This window comes from Caretta caretta, chromosome 6 (genome assembly GCF_965140235.1).
Source record: "Caretta caretta isolate rCarCar2 chromosome 6, rCarCar1.hap1, whole genome shotgun sequence".
Classification (NCBI taxonomy): Eukaryota; Metazoa; Chordata; order Testudines; family Cheloniidae; genus Caretta; species Caretta caretta.
This window is the reverse complement of record NC_134211.1, coordinates 101,239,318-101,261,376: the sequence shown is the minus strand read 5'-3', so window position 1 is coordinate 101,261,376 and position 22,059 is coordinate 101,239,318. Positions and strand designations below refer to the sequence as shown.

The following is a 22,059-nucleotide window of genomic DNA, read 5'->3' as shown; positions in this document are numbered from 1 at the left end:
CTAGGATGGAGTCCCCCATCTTGTATGTCCAACATCCATTGTTCCTAGATGTATACATTCACATTTAACCATATTAAAACTCATATTGTTTGCTTGCACTTAGTTTACCACATGATCCAGGTTGCTCTGTAGCAGTGACCTGTCCTCTTCATTATTTACCACTCCCCCTATCTCTGTCATCTGCAAATTTTATCAGTGATGATTTTGTTTTCTTCCAGATCATTGATAAAAATGTTAAACAGCATAGGGCCAAGAACTGATCCCTGAGGGGCCCCACTATACATCCATTTCATTATGGTTCCCCATTTACCATTACATTTTGAGATCTATCAATCAGCCAATTTTTAATCCTTTTAATGTGTGCCTTGTTAATTTTATATCATTCTGTTCTTTTTAAACAAAGAATCACATGGTATCATCTCAAATGTTTTGCAGAAATCTAAGTATATTTCATCTACAAAACTAGCTTTATCAATCAAACTTGTAATCTCATTTTTAAAAAAAAAATCAAATTAGTTTGAAAAGATCTGTTTTCCATAAACCCGTGTTGATTGGCATTAATTATATTACCCTCCTTTAATTCTTTATCAGTGAAGTCCTGTATCAACCACTCCTTTATCTTGCCTTGGACTGATGTCAGACTGGTTTCCGAGTAGCAGCCGTGTTAGTCTGTATTCGCAAAAAGAAAAGGAGTACTAGTGGCACCTTAGAGACTAACCAATTTATTTGAGCATGATGTCAGACTGACAGGCTTATAATTATCCAGGTCATCCCATTTACACTTTTTAAATATTGGGATAATGTTAGCTTTCTTCTGACACTTTCCCAGTGTTCCAAAACTTACTGAAAATCAACATTCACAGTCCAGGAAGTTCCCCCATCAGGTCTTTTAAAACTCTTCAGTGCAAGTTGTCAGCTGATTTTAAAATGTCTAACTCTAATAGCTGCTGTCTAACATCTTCCTGAGATGCTAGTGGAATGGAAATAGTATCATCATTATCATCATCATCATATGATATGACAATATCATCTGCTTTCCCCAAATTCAGAACAGAAATATATATTGAATCCTTCTGTCTTTTGTGCATTATTATTAATTTCCTTTTGTTCTTAAGAAGTTTTTTTGCAAAAAAAAACTTACTATATTATTGTCTTTAACTCTGCTGGCCATAAATTTCTCCTTGTGTCCCTTTTCTACAATTCTTAGATTCTGATTTATATTTATTACTGTTGACTTCCTTTTTCTTCCATTTGTTATATATATCAGCTTGGAGGAAGAATTTAATCAGAAAAAACAACGATAATTGGGAATTGCTTAATATATAATTGTTCTTAAACAATTTCCAATTATCATTGTTTTTTCTGATGAAATTCTTCCTCCCAGCTGATTTGGTTCATAATTATTTTCAGCTTTGTGAAACTGCTCCTTTTTGAGCACCAAGTCTTACTGATTTGGACTTTTTTTCTGTTGCATATTGCAAATATGATCAAGTTATGATCACTTGTACCTAAGCTTCCATTAATTTTTAGTTCTGTAATCAATCCCTGTTTATCTGTCAAGATGAGGGCTAACATAGAATTCCCCCATGTTGTATGCAGCACTGTTTGAGTTAAGCAATTGTCATCTATAATATTTAGAAATTCCAAGGATGTTTTAGTACTGGTAGCATGAGACTCAAATTGAAGTTCCCCATGAAACTCACATCTTTTTTTCCAGACACTTTGTAGATAGGCACTACAGGAGTAGGTCATCCTGTTCTCTAGTGTGATCTGGTGGTCTGAAGCAGACACCAATTAGTAGCCTATCTTGTGCATTATCATCTGCTAGGACATTGATCTCTAAGCATTCAAGAGCATTTTTTTCCAAGTTGTCAGTGACTTGGAAACAGGTAATGCCATTTTTGGCATACAGAACCACTCCCTTCCCCTTTTGCCCACTCAGTGTTTTCTAAATAGGTTATAATCATTGCTTTTAACATTCCAATCATGCAGATCCTCTCACTACATGTTAATTTATGATTTCAAGGCTTCTACTTTCCTCCAGAATATTTTGTTTTTTCTCAAGATTCCTAAACCCCACAGATACAGGAGCTCTGAAATGGGATTGGAAGCAGGGAGAGTGGCAAGACAGAGAACCAAGTCACTGAGTTATGGTATTATTAACTTGACCACTGAATACTTCTTTCTTAACATTGGTTATCTTATACACATCGCCAATTCATATGACTGAATGGTTCATTTTCTAACATGGCTTTTTAATCATGTGAAATATTCTAGATCAGATTTAATATTGGACAATTCTGTAATATCTTAATTGTATTTAAGATACAAAGTATACAAAACTTTGCACATTGTTAGACCCATATTTCAAACATAGATGCCTAAATAAGACAACCAAATCCCTTACGAGGATTAGCATATAGACATGTCAAATGTGTGTGTGTGTCAATTTGAACATTCAAATATAGGATCTGAATGTTCCATTTAGATGCCCATGTTTGAAAATTGAGTCCACTTGGTTTATAATTCATTTTATTAAACATTTATAATACATATATTTTAAGGAGATAGATACTTTTCCATTTGGGACAACAGTGGACATGGAAATGTGATAAAAATAAATGAACAGGTCTGTTTTGTGTCCTTAGTGGTAATAATACCATATGCATTTCTTCTGCCAGTTATTCTGATGTTAAGAAACTCTTGTATCATCCTTTTGACTACATCTGAATGTATATTTATTCCATATCCATCTCTCTTCTGTTGTATTATACACAGGTAAACTACAGGCCTCCATCTAAACTGGGAATAGCTCTTCCACTCACTGATAACTTTTATAATGCTGACCCCAGCAAACCTAGAATGAGAGATTATTTTGCAGGATCAAAAGTAAGTCTTCTGTAATCATTTCACTGCTGCTGAATGTTCTGGGATCATGCGTGCTATCAATACTGTTCATTTTGTACATTCTGTTCAGTTTTCTATCAGTCACTTTAAATAATCAATACTACAAAAGATCAAAGAGAGGTAAGTTTACAGACAGGACAGTTAGTGATATGCTAGCTTCATCTTTTTCATCTTGCTCAGGGTAAAATCTTCTTTCCTATATACCGGATCTACAGCAGGGCTTATGGAGCATTATAGCACCACTAGCATACTTTGATGGAAACTGCGGTGTACAACTGTGGATTCTGCAACAATAGAGAGGAAGGACAGTGGGAACTGAATGGCACTAGACCTGCTGGACATTTTTTAAATGGAAAATGTCAATTCCTCAGAAGCATATCCATTTTGATTAAACTTTTGTTGGGAAGGTTTTTCAGATCCAGGATGGAAGTTCTGATGAAAAATGAGGTGAGGTGAATGGAGGAAGAGACCCATCCCAGAGTAACCAGGTGTTTGGGGCACACACATAGAATGTGGTTCAAGTCCCTACTCTGCCTACTTTGGAACAGGGACATGTGAGTGCCCAGTTACTGGTCCGTTGGATATTGTAGGGTGGGAATGGGGGTCTCTTTCTCTCTCTCTCTCTCTCTCTCTCGATGACAGGTCTGGTCAGTTTCACAGCTACTATTCAATGGTGAGCAGAAGTGAAACTGACAAGGATCATGTCTATTTCAGTAGCCACTACCAGACCTTCCAGCATCCCCAGCTTCACTACAGTGGGGGATTCTAGGGAATAAATTTTGTTTTGGAAACACTACTCTCTTCTTCAAGTGGTTGCACAGATGTATTCCACTCAGGTGTGCATGCGTCCAGCACACCAAAAAGGGAGAACTTTGCTGAGCAGTACCTGTCAGGCGGCACATGCACCTCACACCTCCTTTTGGTCCTTCTCAAAGCTATTTAAGGGTGACACTCCCCACAGCTTGAGTCATAGCATTCAGCATGGTCACATTTTGGTGTCTCAGTAGCTTCTTTGTGAATGCTAAATAGTTATAGATAATAGTAGTAGTACTCTTACTAGTTAGTTAGTGTGATGCTGGTAGCACTGGTGCCAGTTCTTGCCAAGGCTCTAGGTGCCAGCTGAGCACTGACAAATTCATAGCTGGAATCCAGACCAACTTACGTGTGTGTTAGCATTATTCAAGACGGGTGTTAAACTTGTAAGGCTGTGTTTAGACTCTAAAATGCTTGTTAATTGCTTCATGCATTAATCTTGTAATGTTTGTATCCCATGCTATAAATTAGGGCTGTCGATTTAATCAGTTAACTCACACGATTAACTCAAAATAATTAATCGCGATTAATTATTTTGAGTTAATCACACTGTTAAACAATAGAATGCCAATTGAAATTTATTAAATATTTTTGGATGTTTCTCCACATTTTCCAATATATTGATTTCAAGTACAACACAGTATACAAAGTTGACAGTGCTCACTTATATTATTTTTTTATTACAAATATTTGCACTGTAAAAATGGCAAACAAAAGAAATAGTATTTTTCATACACCTCATACAAGTATTGTAGTGCAATCTCTTTATCGTGTAAGTGCAATTTATATATGTAGATTTTTTTTGTTATATAACTACATTCAAAAACGAAACAATGCAAAACTTTAGACCCTATAACTCCACCCAGTCCTATTGCTTGTTCAGCCAATTACTCAGACAAACAAGTTTGTTTACATTTATGGGAGATAATGCTGCAACACTCTGATGCAGAAACTACAGAATCCAAACCACCAAAAAAGAAAATCAACCTTCTGCAGGTGGCATCTGACTCAGATGATGAAAATGAACTTGCTTTGGTCTGCACTGCTTTGGGTGATTATTTCTTTTAGGGCTAACCCAAGTTGTTCCTAGGATGTCTTTGCTTTTGTTTCCTACCTCCAGCCCTGGAAGAATTAAAACAGCAAAGTAAAGAAAAATGTCCTGTTAGTTATCTTTCCCTCTTCTGTGGGCTTATCGAGCAGCTTCAGATTTGCTCTGCTTCTCTGTCTCTGGCTCTCCTTTAATATAAGCATTCAGCTGTGGTGGTTTCTTCTGCAGCTTCAGGACTGCCTGAACTGATCTCAGATTGTGCTCTGTTGTTGGTGATGCCTTCAGCACTGCTTAAAAATCAGTGTGCAGAGGCAAAATCCGTCCCTTTTATTGGTACAAAGAGATCCCTTTGGCACTGATGGCAATGTTGCCTTGTGCCGTTTCAGTGCAGACCAGATCTGCAGGTTCAATGCTAACATTCGATCCAGTGCCAACTGTTTGTGCAGCCTCAGTATCCCTACCGGTACTCAAGGTGCTGGTTACCATACCATCTTTAATACCAGTGTGGCCCATGTTTTGAACCTCAGTCAAGTTTGGGCGCTTGCTGACTCCACAGGGGCGGCTCCTCTGTTGTCATCAGACTATTTGGAAGATTCCTTGCGTTCGAGCTCAAGGTTCTCTACTGCCTCTCTCTGTCCTCCAAGTACCAATCTTGAAAGTCTTTGAGGCCTCCAGGGAATCACTATTGTTACCGGAACCAGCACCATTCCCACAGTAGGGGTAGGGGCTTGGGCCCCATGTGGCTCCCCTGAGTTCCCACCAGACTCCACTTCAAGTTTTTTATAATGTCTTTCTCTTGTTTTCCCCTTTTAAGCTCCTCCCTTCCAGGCACAGCAAGCCTTACAGATGTGCCTAGTTAGTGCTGAACAAGCCCAGAAGAGCTCATTAGTCTCCTCTCTACTACAGTGAGGATGACCTTTGGGAAGCTTCTCAATCTTCAAGGACCCGATCCTCTGCTCATTGCAGAGCAAAGTCACTGAACCCTCCTATTGTCCCACTTCCCAACTCAGCTAGACTGGAGACTCATGCTCCCTCTGAGTTTTTATAGTCTGAACCAATATTGCAGGAGCAAGTTTTGCCACAGGAGATTCCACTGCTCCTCTTCCTTCCTCACTGGATGATTCCACAATGTCATATTTGTCTTCTCGTGTTGCTCAAGACTGTAAGTCTTATCAGGATCTGCTGAGGCAAATGTCTACAGCCTTGGGCATTTACACAGAGTTTGTTCAGGAGAATACCCATAAATTGATGGACATTCTCCAATCATTAGCTGCAGGAGCTCTCCCTATAAATGAAGCTCTTTTGAAACACATGAAGCATATGGATAAGCAATATTATGTCCCTAAGCAAGGCTTTGAGAGCTTCTACTCCCATTCCACCCCAAACTTTCTCCTCATAATAGCTGCAAATGGGAGGTTGAGACGAGAGAGATTCAAGCTGATGTCTGAAGATAAGGCGTCCAAAGGGCTAGATTTAATGGGAAGGAATATTTATTCTACCTTGTCATTACAGATGCACATTGGTAATCAGCAGGCACTGTTATTGAAATATGCCTTCCTAAATTGGAACGCAATGTCTAAAATTATAGATAAATTGCCAGAAAACGCCAGTGTTCAAAACTAGCTGGCTTTACAAGAACCAGGATCCAGTCCTTCATGAAAACACCCCAGCTCTACAAGATGTTTCCTCAGTGAATGAATCCACAGTGCCTCTTCCTAATCTGTGTTATACTGAAATAGTCTTTTGTCTCTACTCATAGGCAATGTGATCCCCTGTCTGTTGTAATGTTCCTTTTTACATCTAGGTGGTTTCAATTGTTTACCATTGTCTCTGATGATTTTCCATTGATAGTTGCCTTGCATCATTGGCTAGCAAGGGAGGGGTGAAAGCTCCCACCCGTTTGAATTTGCCTTCACGAAGACATATTATCCCTTGGTAACTAACTTCACTCCAAGACCATAAAGCATACTTTCCATATAGTTACATTTTCCTTAAATATTACCCATACATACTTCTCTCAGTGATTATTGGTCTAGTTACAAGCTATCTGTAAATGCCTTGCAGGTTATCCCTATGGATAAATGCTCTTCTAGACGTGTTTGGTCTAGTAAGTTTGTCAGGCCTGAGATGAGAGTTCTTTTCAAAGAAGAGAGGATTCTTTGCCAAGGCCCCTCAATGGGCCACATCTTCACAAAGGATATTGGCTCATTCGACAAGAAACCAAGTGGCTTCAGTCGTGGTTGTTAGTGACATTTCCATATTGGACATTTGCTGGGTCACTACCTGGTCTTCTGTGCATACCTTTACCAAACACTACACTACGCTACCCTATTATGACTGCATCTAGGCTAGATACAAATTTTGGAAAGTCAGTTCTGCAGTTGCTGTTTAAATAATCTCTGAGTCCCACCCCCTTCTGTTACTGCTTGTGAGTCAAGTGAGCAAAATACATGTCTGCAACTCAGTTAGTTACTGGATTGTAACTGTTCTTTGAGATGTGGATGCAGATGGGTATTCCATGGCATATTCTCTCTCCCTTCCAGTGCGAAGGAACTGAGCAGGGTCAGGGCAGTTCCATTCTTAAATAGCCTTGGGAGAGGCCAGAAAAAGGCATGAGAGCACATGCACAAAGTTCTCTGTCTTCAGCACACTGGGAATGTGCACATCTGAGTGGAATGCACATCTGCCCCCACATCTCTAAGAACAACAGTTATGGCTCAGGTAAGTAACTCATTTTTTCAATGTTTCTGAAACAAAATATCACAGGATTTCAGTTTTGTGAAAAATTTTTGGCTTTTTGTCCTAGTATAGAACAAAAATTTTTTCCCCCAAACTCAAAAACATTTAAAAGATTTAAATTCCGCTTCCTGACCAGCTCTAGTTCATATATTGTAACATAAAAGCCAAAATGATATGGTTAAGATGAAATTAAACATTAATTAAATATTTTTGGAATATTGCATTTCAGGGAAAATTCTGAGATTTTGATTTTTTTCAAAACCATATGAGATGGAACCATATTTTGCAACCTCAGAATTTCCCACAGAATTGAAATTCTGAATTTTGACCTTCTCTAATACCCAGATTGGTCTCCAGCAAATGACACATTTACAATTTAGATCTCTCCAATAAATCCAGATAAGTAATTGCATTTGTTTACTCATGTTCTTTCTTTTAAAAAAAACAAACAAAAAAAAGTTTTCAGAATGTAGGTAAGAAAGTGAGTTAAACTGTTTTTATGTCCCATCTACAGAATTCTGGAGCCTACAAGCAGTGTGCTAACAAGTCAACTCGAGCAGAATGTAACTGCGATGACAACAAGAAACTTTCCTCTTTTGTTGCTTTCTCAGATTGCAAGGAGAAGGTGAGAACTGTAACAAGACAAGCTTGAAAATAAATGCTTATTAAGACTGAATTCTGCCCTTAGCTATGTCTAGGCAACCCTCCTGACTTTAGTAAGAATTGTATGGATGAAACAGGGGCAAAAAATCTGACTCTTAAGGAGACATCCCAGCTCATCATTGTAGGTATGTGAGTGTGGAATAGCTGACTCTCTGTTAACACTCCCCCTCCTAGCTGGGCATGATGTAGCAGCTCTTTCTGTTCTAGTACTGCCCTGCCAACAGTCATTCTGGTCCTGCGGTGGTCTCATCTCACAATTCATGCTCTGGCCAAGTTACATTTTAATTGCACCCCTTCTGGTGTAACAAAAGTACAACTGAAAGTCCAAAATGGTTGTAATACAAATTATCCTTTTGCCGCCTCTTGGGCTACTATTTAGCTCTTTCTTGAGGCTCCATCTTCGGCTCTACCCTGGGCTAAACAGTCCTTGGATCAGGATTGTACATGCCTTCTTCAGGGCTGATTGGAGAACTCAAGCCCACCTTCAACTCTGTGTTCTGGCCTAGAGGACCCTGTCTTAAGTACCTAGGTCTTCTTCAGCCATTCTGCTATTTCCCTGGGCCACATCCTATCTCTGATTCCCACTGTGCTGCTTCCCAGCAGCCTGAGCGAAACACAGCCTCTCCTCTGTTTAACCAGGCCTCTAGCTTCTCTCTAGGCCCTCCCAGCTTCTCCTTTCTCTGCTTGAGCACCGTTCCTTCAGGACTCCTCTGTGCCGTGCTGCCTTTACAGGGTCCACCGCTGGGATTAATTCCATCCGTGTAGATTTTTCCATCTGCTTTCCCCATGCCCTTCCCAGACAGAGGGAACTCACTACCTTTTCTCTCCTGGTTTCTCTGTCTGAGATCCTCCCTGCTAGCTTTCAGTTCCTTCTTTTATCTACTTATCCCCAGCTTGGTCTAATAACAAATCAACTCTGACAAATCCTCCAGGTGCATCAGGGTGGGCTAATTGAGCTCTCAGACCCGTTAACCTTTGTTCATCTGAATGGGATAGACACCCCCATTAAGGTGAGGCTTCAATGTTTAATGAGTGAATTAAAGAAGCAACACAATCTTATTTTAAATTTAACTAAATAGTAATATGCAACTTCAATTTTAGGCTTTGAGGATGAAGTATCCAGTTACAAGACTTCCAGTCCATTTCAGAGTTGACAGTGAGAATGAATATATACCACTGGTATCTCCTTTTTTTGTAACAGTCACAGAGGTTAACCATAGGACAAACTGGGAAGTTGCAGGTATGGATAGAGGATTTGCAGAGAAGCTTTTTGATAACAGACAGGGCTAAGAACAAATGTTAAGATCTGTAAAAAATCTCTCTAAATGGGCATTTCTGCTGGAAGTTTACCTTTTCTTTCTCATCTATTTTCTTAATGGATCCAGGCAAGGACTCCTGCTTAGACCCTGATGTATGTACCAGATCTGTCTCAGTGGTCAAGTAGGATAGCAGAGGGTTATGATACTGAGCATTGTCTGATTTCTCTCAGCCAAGACGTTCCACTGTTAAAAAGACAGGGTAAAAGATGCAAGAGGAAAATATAAAACCCCAGCCAGGCTGGTTTGCTGATTCTTTCCACTTGTTTACCATTGACTTAAATGGGAGCAGGATTCAACCCCCTAACATTTAAAATGTCTCATAGGACCCAATTGGGCAGTCTCCTTCCACAGACACATTGAAGACTATGGGAGTTTTACTTGAACAAGGTACTGCAGGGTTGGAGCTATTGAATTTTTAGTCCAATAGAAGTCAATGGCAAAATTCACACTGACGTCAGTGAGACCAGGATTTCACCCATGGATCTTCAAATTTAAATATTATGCAAGCTGTTCAAGGCAGGGACGCTGTCTTTATGTGTATTTGTACTGTGCCTAGTCCAATGGGTCCTTACTCTGATTTGGTTCTCTGAGAGCGATTGTAATCAAATAAAAAATACCTTCATAATATTAGAACAGAAGGATTTAAATTTGTCCAAATTAGGACCCAGAGTATAATCAACCATATATGCTGCCTAGGTTAATCCATTACCATTTCTAAAAGAAACAATTGAACAAAATCGCCATAAATCATTTCTGTTTGGGCCATATATAGTAGCAAAATACCTGGGAACCAACCTTCTGAGCATTGATTAAGAACTGTTGTATATAAATAATAAAATAATGCTCCTGCAAGAATATTATTCCCTTTCCCTTGTTTTCTGTTATTTCTCTTGCTTTCCTACTTCACTATGATTTGTTGTTATTCATTGGAGTATCAATATAATTTATTTTCTAACCTCCTCAGGGCAGGAACCATATTTTTCTCTTTATCTGTCACGAAGCATGTATTCCTAATGAGCAACAAAAATATTATTATTATTCATTAAAATTGAGGCACCATATTATAAATTAAAAGAAATTGAGAGAAATATTAGGTGACTCAGCTTACACTCAACTCTCTGGCATTTCTTCTTGCTTGTCTGTAACAATGTATGTAAGAATCTCTCCAGAGGCACTGTTGGAAGTGGTGAGCTCCAGGGAGGAGGGTGTAAAAGGAGGAGGTGCAGTCACATGACATACGGGACTACGGACAGACTTCTGCACAGAAGGGGGTATAGAGGTGATGAGGAGGATACAAAGGGGTGGTAAGGAGAGAGGCTTGGGTGAGGGAGGGAGGGAGCATGAGGAGATGCAGGAGGGAGTAGAGCTGGATAGGGCCTAGCAGGTGAAGAGAAGTCTGACCTTGATGCAGGAGTGTCAGGGAGGGCAGTGCAGGGATCTAAAAAAAATGAGTGGCATGAGCAGAGTGGCAAGGGAAGAAGGTAATTTTAGCAGCATCATTTTAGCTAACCTGAGGGGAGCAAGAGGAGAGGCACTGAGGCCAGAGAAGAGAGGGCTGCAGGAGTCAAATGAAGAGATGACCAAGGCAGGGAGCAGAGGTTGAGGGGTGGGAATGGAGAACAGAGAGGATTCAATAGCAACCTAGCCCTAGGTGACATGATGGAGTAAAAGGCAACATGGAGATTGCAAGTCTGAGTGGTGGGGAGATCAGGGACAGACTGAGGAGCAGGAGGGGCTCAAAGTAGCAGGAACTGTCTGTAATGAATCTTATTTTCCTATCTCCTGTTGGCCTAGAATCATAGAATATCAGGGTTGGAAAGGACCTCAGGAGGTCATCTAGTCCTACCCCCTGCTCAAAGCAGGACCAATCCCCAAACAATTTTTGCCCCAGATCCCTAAATGGCCCCCTCAAGGATTGAACTCACAATCTGAGTTTAGCAGGCCAATGCTTCCCCCACCTACATGGATGGCAGGGTGGATTCCCTCAGGCCTGGAAAGCACGTTGGGATCCTCAGAGGGTGGTGCTCTACGAGGCCAGGACATTCAGGTTCAAGACAGAGACTGCATTCCTGCCACTCCCACACCTGCTTCAGCAGACAATCCTGCTGGGTCCTTAGAAATCACAAAAACTTTGGTTTGAAGGGTTGTGGTGCCACATAGCCAGTCAATTCCAACATTTCAGGGAATGCTGTAGCCATCAGAGGGAAGAACCCTATTGATTTTGGTGAAAATCAGAAAACCTGAAAGCCTGATTTCCACTGTGTAAGTGAGAGAAAAATCCACCCCTCAGAGTTCCCATTTGGTGCTGCAGGCAGAGGAATCTTTATGGTGGCACACATATCCTAGCAGTTTAATATGCTGCTCTTATTCGGTATACAGCTTAGCCTATATAAGCAATAAAGTGTATAACTGTCATAAATACAAAGGAAAGGGTAACCACCTTTCTGTATACAGTGCTATACAGTCCCTTCTGGCCAGAGGCAAAATCCTTTCACCTGTAAAGGGTTAAGAAGCTAAGGTAACCTTGCTGGCATCTGACCCAAAATGACCAATGAGGGGACAGGATACTTTCAAGTCTGGAGGTGGGCGGGGGGGAAGGCTTTTGTCTGTCTGTGTGATACCTTTGCCAGGAACAGATCAAGGATACAAGCCCTTCAACTCCTGTAAAGTAATCTAGCTAGAAAATGCGTTAGGTTTTCTTTGTTTTGGCTTGTAAATTCGCTGTGGTGGAGGGAATGTGTATTCCTGTTTTTGTGTCTTTTTGTAACTTAAGGTTTTGCCTAGAGGGATTCTCTATGTTCTGAATCTGACTGCCTGTAAGGTTATCTTCCATTCTAATTTTACAGAGTGTTTCTTTTATCTTTGTTTTGTTCTTCTAATAAAGTTCTGTTTTTTTAAGAATCTGGTTGGGTTTTTAGGGTCTTAAAAATCCAAGGCTAGTTTGTGCTCATCTTGTTTATTCTCAAGCCTCCCCAGGAAAGGGGGTGTAAGGGCTTGGGGGGATATTTTGGGGGAAGATTTCTGCAAGTGGTCTCTTCCCGGATTCTTTGTTAAATCGCTTGGTGGTGGCAGCATACCAGGTTTTAACCTAAGCTGGTTCCCAAGGCAAGAAAGAAATCTGTGCCTTGGGGAAGTTTTAACCTAAGCTGGTAAGAATAAGCTTAGGGGGTCTTTCATGCGGGTCCCCACATCTGTTCTCTAGAGTGGGGAGGGAACCTTGACATGGTCGCAGAGAGGTGGGATCATTTTGAACTAGAGATAATTTTGAACCAAAAGCACAGACTTGAAGAGGTTGTTTTTGTTTTGTTTTTTTAATTGAAAGCAGTTAGTTTTTTCTGTCTCTTTGCCTGGAGGCAGAGGTATTAGTGGTTTTAACAAAAGGATTTTTCTGTAGGCTGGGAACAGCTATCAGAGACAAAGGTATCAGGTTACAGCACGGCAAATTTTACAAGCCAGTATAGCTAAGTTAAGAACAGAGGGGCTAAGATGACAGAAATCAATGCCCAACAGAAACTGGAGATAACCAGACTGGAAGCAGAAGAGAAAGAAAAGAAACACCAGAGACTGGTCGAATTAAAATGACTCGATATAGAGAAAGAAAAAGCCAGGGCAAAGACAGAAGATGCTACCCAAGAGGCTGCCCACAGGAGAGCTATGGAGGAAAAAGAAAGAGAAAAAGCCAGGGCAAAGACAGAAGATGCTACCCAAGAGGCTGCCCACAGGAGAGCTATGGAGGAAAAAGAAAAAGAAAAAGCCAGGGCAAAGACAGAAGATGCTACCCAAGAGGCTGCCCACAGGAGAGCTATGGAGGAAAAAGAAATGGAGGAGAGGGAAAAGGAGAGGAAGCATGCACTGGAGATAGAGAAGGCAAGGGCTCTGCAGAATATACCGAATAACCCTAACAATCCTTCCCAACAATCCACAAATGAGAGCGACTATGTCCAAAGTATGATGAATCCAGTGATATTGCTGAATATTTTCTCACCTCTAAGAGACTGTGCACACTCCATAAAATTTCTGACGCTCACAAGATGACCACATTGGTCGCAAAATTGACTGGAAGAGCTCTGGACATATTCAACAAGATGCCTATTGATGAGGCTTCTGTCTATGATAAATTCAAGGATTTGGTTTTAAAACAATTTCAAGTTACGCCTGAAACTTACAGAGTAAAATTTAGAGCCCTTAAGAGAGGGCCTGGACTAAGTAATGTGGCTTATGTAAACCAGATGACGGATCTGTTTGATAAATGGCTCAAAGGATGGGATGTAACTAGCTTCAGAGGAATGCGGGATTTGATCATACAGGAGCAATTCCTGAATATGTCCACGGATGACATAAAACAGCATTTATGAGATAAGAAAATGGACTCAGCAGGAAGTCTTGCTTCTTATGCTGATCAATACGAGCAGTCCCAGACTGCCAGAGAGGCAGGGCAAACCAGAACAAAATGGGTGGAGGGAGGAGAGAGAAACAACGCTGGTCGCAGTTTGAGCAGTACCAGAAGGGACACCCTCAGACCACACCCTACTACCGGAAGCAACCCAAAGCGCCGACTACACCCCAAGAAAAATCCCAGACACCTTATCGTCTCACCACACCATTCTCCAGCAACCCACCTTGCCCCCGTGACCAGTCAGCTGGGCAATGTTTTAAATGTAACGAGCCGGGGCATGTAAAGGCCAACTGCCCCAAGAACCCCAACAGATTACAGTTCATTACACTGGGGTCCCACCAAAGGTCCTCAGGACCAGATGCCTCCCAGATACCCTCAGATCGGAGGGAAACTGTGAGTGTGGGCGGGAAGAAGGTTACAGCGTGAAGGGACACCGGAGCACAAGTGTTGGCTATCCACGCTTCCTTAGAGGATCCCAATTTAATCGACCCAGAGGTCCTAGTGACTATTCAACTAGGTCTTCAAGTCAAACTTTTTGACTTGTCTACGGCCAAGTTGCCGGTCCAGTACAAGGGCTGCTCAGGAACGTGGACTTTTGCAGTCTATGATGTTTATCCCATCCCCATGCTGTTGGGGGAAGACTTGGACAATCATGTGAAGCTAGCCAAGAGGGTGGGAATGGTCACCCGCAGCCAGGCTAAGCAAGCTGTCACACCTAGCTCTGTTCTGGAGAATTCTACCAGGACCCAGTCAGAGGTGATAGAACCGGACCCCATGCCGACATCTGCAACAGCAGTAGTGAATCCAGTCACAGAGACCCAGACAGAGCCAGTCCCAGAACTGGAACCGGCAGAACAACCAGAACCATTGCCAGCACTGAATCCAGTGCTTGCAACCCCAACACCAGAGGGCCCCACCAAACCTGCACTGACAGCCAATAACCCTACACAAGAGGCTCAGCCGAAGCCTGAACCCCAACATAGTGCACCAGCGGAGAGCGGTTCACAGTCAACGGAAACAGTCCCATCACCTGCATCGCTTCCAGAGGGACCAAGCCCAGGTCCACAATCCAACGAGGAACTGATGTCTCCAGCATCAAGGGAACAGTTCCAGACTGAACAGGAAGCAGATGAAAGCCTCCAGAGAGCTTGGACTGTGGCACGGAGCAACCCACCGCCTCTCAGCTCTTCTAATCGATCCAGGTTTGTTGTAGAAAAAGGACTTTTATACAAGGAAACTCTTTCTGGTGGACACCAGGAAGACTTGCATCCTCAGAGACAGTTGGTAGTTCCAACTAAGTACCAGATAAAGCTCTTAAGCTTAGCCCACGATCATCCTCGTGGCCATTCTGGGGTGAACAGAACCAAAGACTATTTGGGAAAGTGATTCCACTGGGAGGGAATGGGCAAGGATGTTTCTACCTACGTTCAGTCTTTTGAGGTGTGCCAAAGAATGGGACAACCCGAAGACCAGGTCAAAGGCCCTCTCAAGCCACTCCCCATCATTGAGGTTCCATTTCAGTGAGTAGCTGTGGATATTCTGGGTCCTTTCCCGAAAAAGACCCCAAGAGGAAAGCAGTACATACTGACTTTCATGGATTTTGCCACCCGATGGCCGGAAGCAGTAGCTCAAAGCAACACCAGGGCTAAAACTGCGTGTCAGGCACTGACAGACATTTTTGCCAGGGTAGGTTGGTCCTCTGACATCCTTACAGATGCAGGAACTAATTTCCTGGCAGGAACCATGGAAAGCCTTTGGGAAGCTCATGGGGTGAATTACTTGGTTGCCACCCCTTACCGCCATCAAACAAATGGCCTGGTAGAGAAGTTTAATGGAACTTTGGGGGCCATGATACGTAAATTCGTAAATGAGCACTCCAATGATTGGGACCTAGTGTTGCAGCAGTTGCTCTTTGCCTACAGAGCTGTACCACATCCCGGTTTAAAGTTTTCACCATTTGAACTTGTATATGGCCGTGAGGTTAAGGGGCCATTACAGTTGGTGAAGCAGCAATGGGAGGGGTTTACGCCTTCTCTAGGAAGTAACATTCTGGACTTTGTAACCAACCTACAAAACACCCTCCGAACCTCTTTAGCCATTGCTCCAGGCCCATAAAATGGAAGCGTTGTGAGAAGGGCCATTCATGGTCCAAGAGCACCTGGGAGCTGTTAATTATCTCATAGCATTCCCCACCTCCAACCAAAAGCCTAAGGTATACCATATTAATTCTCTAAAGCTCTTTTATTCCAGAGAATTAAAGGTTTGTCAGTTTACAGCCCAGGGAGGAGATGATGCTGAGTGGCCTGAAGGTGTCTACTATGAAGGGAAAAATGCTGGTGGCGTGGAAGAGGTGAACCTCTCCATGACCCTTGGGTGTAGGCAGCGACAGCAGATCAAGGAGCTGTGCACGCGCTACAAGCCAATGTTCTCAGCCACCCCAGGACTGACTGAATGGGCATACCATTCCATTGACACAGGTAATGCTCACCGAATTAGAGCCCAGCCTTACCGGGTGTCTCCTCAAGCTAAAACTGCTATAGAACAGGAGGTCCAGGATATGCTACAGATGGGTGTAATCCGCCCCTCTGGCAGTGCATCTCCAGTGGTTCTAGTTCCCAAACCAGATTGGGAGATACGTTTTTGTATGGACTACCATAAGCTTAAATGCTGTAACTCGCCCAGACAACTATCCAATGGCACACACAGATGAACTATTGGAGAAACTGGGACGGGCCCTGTGCATCTCTACCTTGGACTTAACCAAGGGGTATTGGCAGGTACCGCTAGATGAATCTGCCAAGGAAACGTCAGCCTTCATCATACATGCTGGGCTGTATGAATTTAATGTGCTCCCTTTTGGGCTGCGGAATGCACCCGCCACCTTCCAAAAACTTGTAGATGGTCTCCTAGCAGGATTGGGAGAATATGCAGTCACCTACCTTGACAATGTGGCCATATTTTCGGATTCCTGGGCAGAACACCTGGAACAGGTACAAAAAGTCTTCAAGCGCATAAGGGAGGCAGGACTAACGTTAAGGCTAAGAAGTGTCAAATAGGCCTAAACAGAGTGACTTACCTTATAGAATCATAGAATATCAGGGTTGGAAGGGACAACAGGAGGTCATCTAATCCAACCCCCTGCTCAGAGCAGGACCGATCCCCAATTAAATCATCCCAGCCAGGGCTTTATCAAGCCTGACCTTAAAAACTTCTAAGGAAGGAGATTCCACCACTTCCCTAGGTAACGCATTCCAGTGTTTCACCACCCTCCTGGTGAAAAAGTTTTTCCTAATATCCAACCTAAATCTCCCCCACTGCAACTTGAGACCATTACTCCTTGTTCTGTCATCTGCTACCACTGAGAACAGTCTAGAGCCATCCTCTTTGCAACCCCCTTTCAGGTAGTTGAAAGCAGCTATCAAATCCCCCCTCATTCTTCTCTTCCGTAGACTAAACATCCCCAGTTCCCTCAGCCTCTCCTCATAAGTCATGTGTTCCAGTCCCCTAATTATTTTTGTTGCCCTCTGCTGGACTCTTTCCAATTTTTCCACATCCTTCTTGTAGTGTGGGGCCCAAAACTGGACACAGTACTCCAGATGAGGCCTCACCAGTGCCGAATAGGGGGGAACGATCACGTCCCTCGATCTGCTGGCAATGCCCCTACTTATACATCCCAAAATGCCATTGGCCTTCTTGGCAACAAGGGCACACTGTTGACTCATATCCAGGTTCTCATCCACTGTAACCCCTAGGTCCTTTTCTGCAGAACTGCTGCCGAGCCATTCGGTCCCTAGTCTGTAGTGGTGCATTGGATTCTTCTGTCCTAAGTGCAGGACTCTGCACTTGTCCTTGTTGAACCTCATCAGATTTCTCTTGGCCCAATCCTCCAATTTGTCTTGGTCCCTCTGTATCCTATCCCTATCCTCCAGCGTATCTACTTCTCCTCCCAGTTTAGTGTCATCTGCAAACTTGCTGAGGATGCAGTCCACACCATCCTCCAGATCATTTATGAAGATATTGAACAAAACCGGCCCCAGGACCAACACTTGGGGCACTCCACTTGATACCGGCTGCCAACTAGACATGGAGCCATTGATCACTACCCATTGAGCCTGACAATCTAGCCAGCTTTCTCTCCACCTTATAGTCCATTCATCCAGCCCATACTTCTTTAACTTGCTGGCAAGAATACTGTGGGAGACAGTGTCAAAAGCTTTGCTAAAGTCAAGGAACAACATGTCCACTGCTTTCCCTTCATCCACAGAGCCCATTATCTCGTCATAGAAGGCAATTAGATTAGTCAGGCATGACTTGCCCTTGGTGAATCCATGCTGACTGTTCCTGATCACTTTCCTCTCCTCTAAGTGCTTCAGAATTGATTCCTTGAGGACCTGCTCCATGATTTTCCCAGGGACTGAGGTCAGGCTGACTGGCCTGTAGTTCCCAGGATCCTCCTCCTTCCCTTTTTTAAAGATGGGCACTAGGTGGGTCAAGGAACTATCAACCCCGTACAGGCCAAAGTGGATGCTATCCAAAAGTGGCCTGTCCCAAAGTCAAAGAAACAGGTCCAATCCTCCTTAGGCTTGGCCGGATATTACAGGCGATTTGTACCACAATACAGACAAATCGCCGCCCCACTGACAGACCTAACCAAAAAGAAACAGCCAAATGCATTTGAGTGGACTGAAGGGTGTCAGAAGGCCTTTAACCAGCTTAAAGCGAAACTCATATCTGACCCTGTGCTAAGGGCCCCAGACTTTGACAAACCTTTCCTAGTAACCACAGATGCGTCTGAGCGTGGTGTGGAAGCAGTCTTAATGCAGGAAGGACTAAATCAAGAATTCCATCCTGTCATGTTTCTCAGCAAGAAGCTGTCTGAGAGGGAAAGCCACTGGTCAATCAGTGAAAAGGAATGTTGCGGCATTGTCTACGCTCTGGAAAAGCTACACCAATACATTTGGGAACGGCGTTTCCACCTGCAAACCGACCATGCTTCGCTACAGTGGCTTCATGCCGCCAAGGGAAATAACAAAAAACTTCTTTGGTGGAGTTTAGCTCTCCAAGATGTTGATTTTGACACACAACACATTTCAGGAGCTTCTAACAAAGTGGCTGATGCACTCTCCCATGAAAGCTTCCCAGAATCAACTGGCTAAAATCATCCTTGAGATGTGGGAAAATATTGTTAGTCTTTATACAAGTTGTAGTATATTTGGAGATGTATGTGTCTTATTAACTCCGTTTTCTCCTAGAGCTCCAGGAAGAAATCACAGCCAGTGTTTCACCCTATCTGTGATTTACGGGGCGTGTCATAAATATAAAGGGAAGGGTAACCACTTTTCTGTATACAGTGCTATACAATCCCTCCTGGCCAGAGGCAAAATCCTTTCACCTGTAAAGGGTTAAGAAGCTAAGGTAACCTCGCTGGCACCTGACCCAAAATGACCAATGAGGGGACAAGATACTTTCAAGTCTGGAGGTGGGCGGGGGGGAAGGCTTTTGTCTGTCTGTGTGATACCTTTGCTGGGAACAGACCAAGGATGCAAGCCCTTCAACTCCTGTAAAGTTAGTAAGTAATCTAGCTAGAAAATGCGTTAGGTTTTCTTTGTTTTGGCTTGTAAATTCGCTGTGCTGGAGGGAATGTGTATTCCTGTTTTTTGTGTCTTTTTGTAACTTAAGGTTTTGCCTAGAGGGATTCTCTATGTTCTGAATCTGACTGCCTGTGAGATTATCTTCCATTCTAATCTTACAGAGTGTTTCTTTTATCTTTGTTTTGTTCTTCTAATAAAGTTCTGTTTTTTAAGAATCTGGTTGGGTTTTTAGGGTCTTAAAAATCCAAGGCTGGTTTATGCTCATCTTGTTTATTCTCAAGCCTCCCCAGGAAAGGGGGTGTAAGGGTTTGGGGGGATATTTTGGGGGAAGACTTCTGCAAGTGGTCGCTTCCCGGATTCTTTGTTAAATCGCTTGGTGGTGGCAGCGTACCAGGTTTTAACCTAAGCTGGTTCCCAAGGCAAGAAAGAAATCTGTGCCTTGGGGAAGTTTTAACCTAAGCTGGTAAGAATAAGCTTAGGAGGTCTTTCATGCAGGTCCCCACATCTGTACCCTAGAGTTCAGAGTGGGGAGGGAACCTTGACAATAACCCTCTAGTTTGAAGTTGTCATCTGTAGCAACTGTCAGAGTTTCAGGATAACTGCACCTGTATTTCCGCTCCATGGTCCCTCAAGAGCACTCAACATTTCAGGCTCCCAGCCATCACGTCTCTGAGGTGGAGACTGGTGCCTCTTTCTCCCTCCTGACAAAGGGTTTTAAGGCTGCACAGCCCATGCCATCCACTATGAAATCCCCAGCAGGCCAGGTCACCTAATGGCCAGCATTGTCCAAGGACAATGTTTTTACCAGTGACCACACAGCTCTTCCAAAGCAAAGTACATTTATTCTTAGCCAAAAGTATCACAGACAAAACATATACAGAATCAGTGAACAGATTTAAACACGCACTGAACGTTCCAGGAATCAACTAGCAATTTTATGGGGCCCTAGTAAACCAAAGTCTTTCCAACTTTTCAGCAAGGGCTGGGGTCCTCTCTAGGACCCAAGGTCCTGACCATTTTTTGAATTAAATGCAAGAGAGACACACAAGTCTTTTTAAACTCAGCCCTAAACCAGTATATGCAAACCACCCCATTAGAGAGTACTCCTCTGGAGCTGTTTACAATCTGTGGGACTATTGTGATCTCACACACACACCTGTTCTGAGTTCCTAGAGGAACTCTGATAATCTTGCCCCATGGAGTTGCATATAATCTTTGGCCTACAATGATACATAAACATTTGTAAACTTAATACAATATGGTCCCCAAAGATATTGCATGCAGTTGCACTATCTGCCACAGCAACCTTAAAGTATGTTCCTTTATTTTGCTTTTTGTAATATTATATAATTTGAGTCCCCAGTCTGTATGTTTTTGTGGATACAGGAAAATTTTTCAAGAAAAGGGAGAATTTTTATTTATTTTTTTTTTAGCAAGGAGGCTAAAAATTGTGCTGATTATCCTTTCTCTGTGATGCTCAGAAACTCAAGGATAGGTGAGTGATCAAAACTACATAAAGGCTGGATCCTACAAGATTCTGAGAACCTCTCACAGTATTGACTGCCCCAGGTCCCATTCTTTAATGGAAGGTCATGGTACTTAGCATCTCACAGGAAGCTCTCACCATCTCACAAAGGGTAGGCCTTTAGACTAAATGGGGTAAAACACTCCTCTTCCCTTGTCAGTCTGTTAGTCACAGAACCTATATTACCAACTACCAGTAATATAGAAAATGGAATTATTTAAAAACGTGGGGGAAAGAAAAATTGACTTACTCTACTGTTTTACAGGTACCAATGAAACACCAAGCATGTTAAAAATGAGAGCATATTTAGCTGATAAACTCAACAATACACTGTATAATCCAGAAGCCCTAGCCCTAAACATATATGTAAGTGGTTTTGCTTTTGTTTTTTGCGGGTTTTTTTCAGATAAAAATAAATATTTTGGACAAAAATGGGCATGAATCAAAACTACATATCCAAACACCATTCAACTCTGAGGAAGTTCTGATCTGAATCCAAACTTCCTTTCCGTATAAAACCCAGATCCAAGCACACCAGTTCATAGATCAGACCCATCTGTAGTTTGGATCAACTGTCTTTTATACCTTATGAACATACCATATGTAGCCTTTAAAGGTGCTGATCCTTTAGATAGTAGAGAAAGTATTTGGTGGTAGTTTCACATATGATCCTTTTGACTGTTACTTTATATGTCTTGTTCAAGATCTTACCATCACTTACTTAACCAGCCTGTTGTATATGCAGTCACCAATATGTTCCTTTGGAAAAAATACTGATTACTAAATAAGGGCATATTTGATCTATCAATCTAATCTATTTTATCTATCTAATCTAATCTATCCATAGGTAGTTTTCTAAGCAGTTTTAGTAAGCCTCTAAATTGCTCCTGGTATACAAAATTCTGGGTATAGTCTTTAGAAGCCACTTTGGAATATTTTGCCTAAACTTTTAAATATCAAAACTGCATATTAGAGCTGAGCAAAATTTGGAATTTCAGTTCCATCCCATAAGAAATTTTGGGGGAAGTTCTATGACTTGTATTATGCAGGAGGTCAAA

The 22,059-nt window shown here is 42.4% G+C and overlaps 1 protein-coding gene across 1 annotated transcript in view; it reads left to right on the top strand.

Moving 5' to 3' along the window:
• The window catches only part of CATSPERB (catsper channel auxiliary subunit beta), a 102,935-nt gene that overhangs the window by 70,733 nt on the left and 10,143 nt on the right, over positions 1 to 22,059 (top strand). The window contains exons 21-24 of the mRNA XM_048852691.1: positions 2,779 to 2,889; positions 8,022 to 8,132; positions 9,272 to 9,410; positions 21,267 to 21,367. Of these exons, the coding sequence (XP_048708648.1) occupies positions 2,779 to 2,889; positions 8,022 to 8,132; positions 9,272 to 9,410; positions 21,267 to 21,367 (462 nt within the window). The remainder of the gene's footprint in view (positions 1 to 2,778; positions 2,890 to 8,021; positions 8,133 to 9,271; positions 9,411 to 21,266; positions 21,368 to 22,059) is intronic.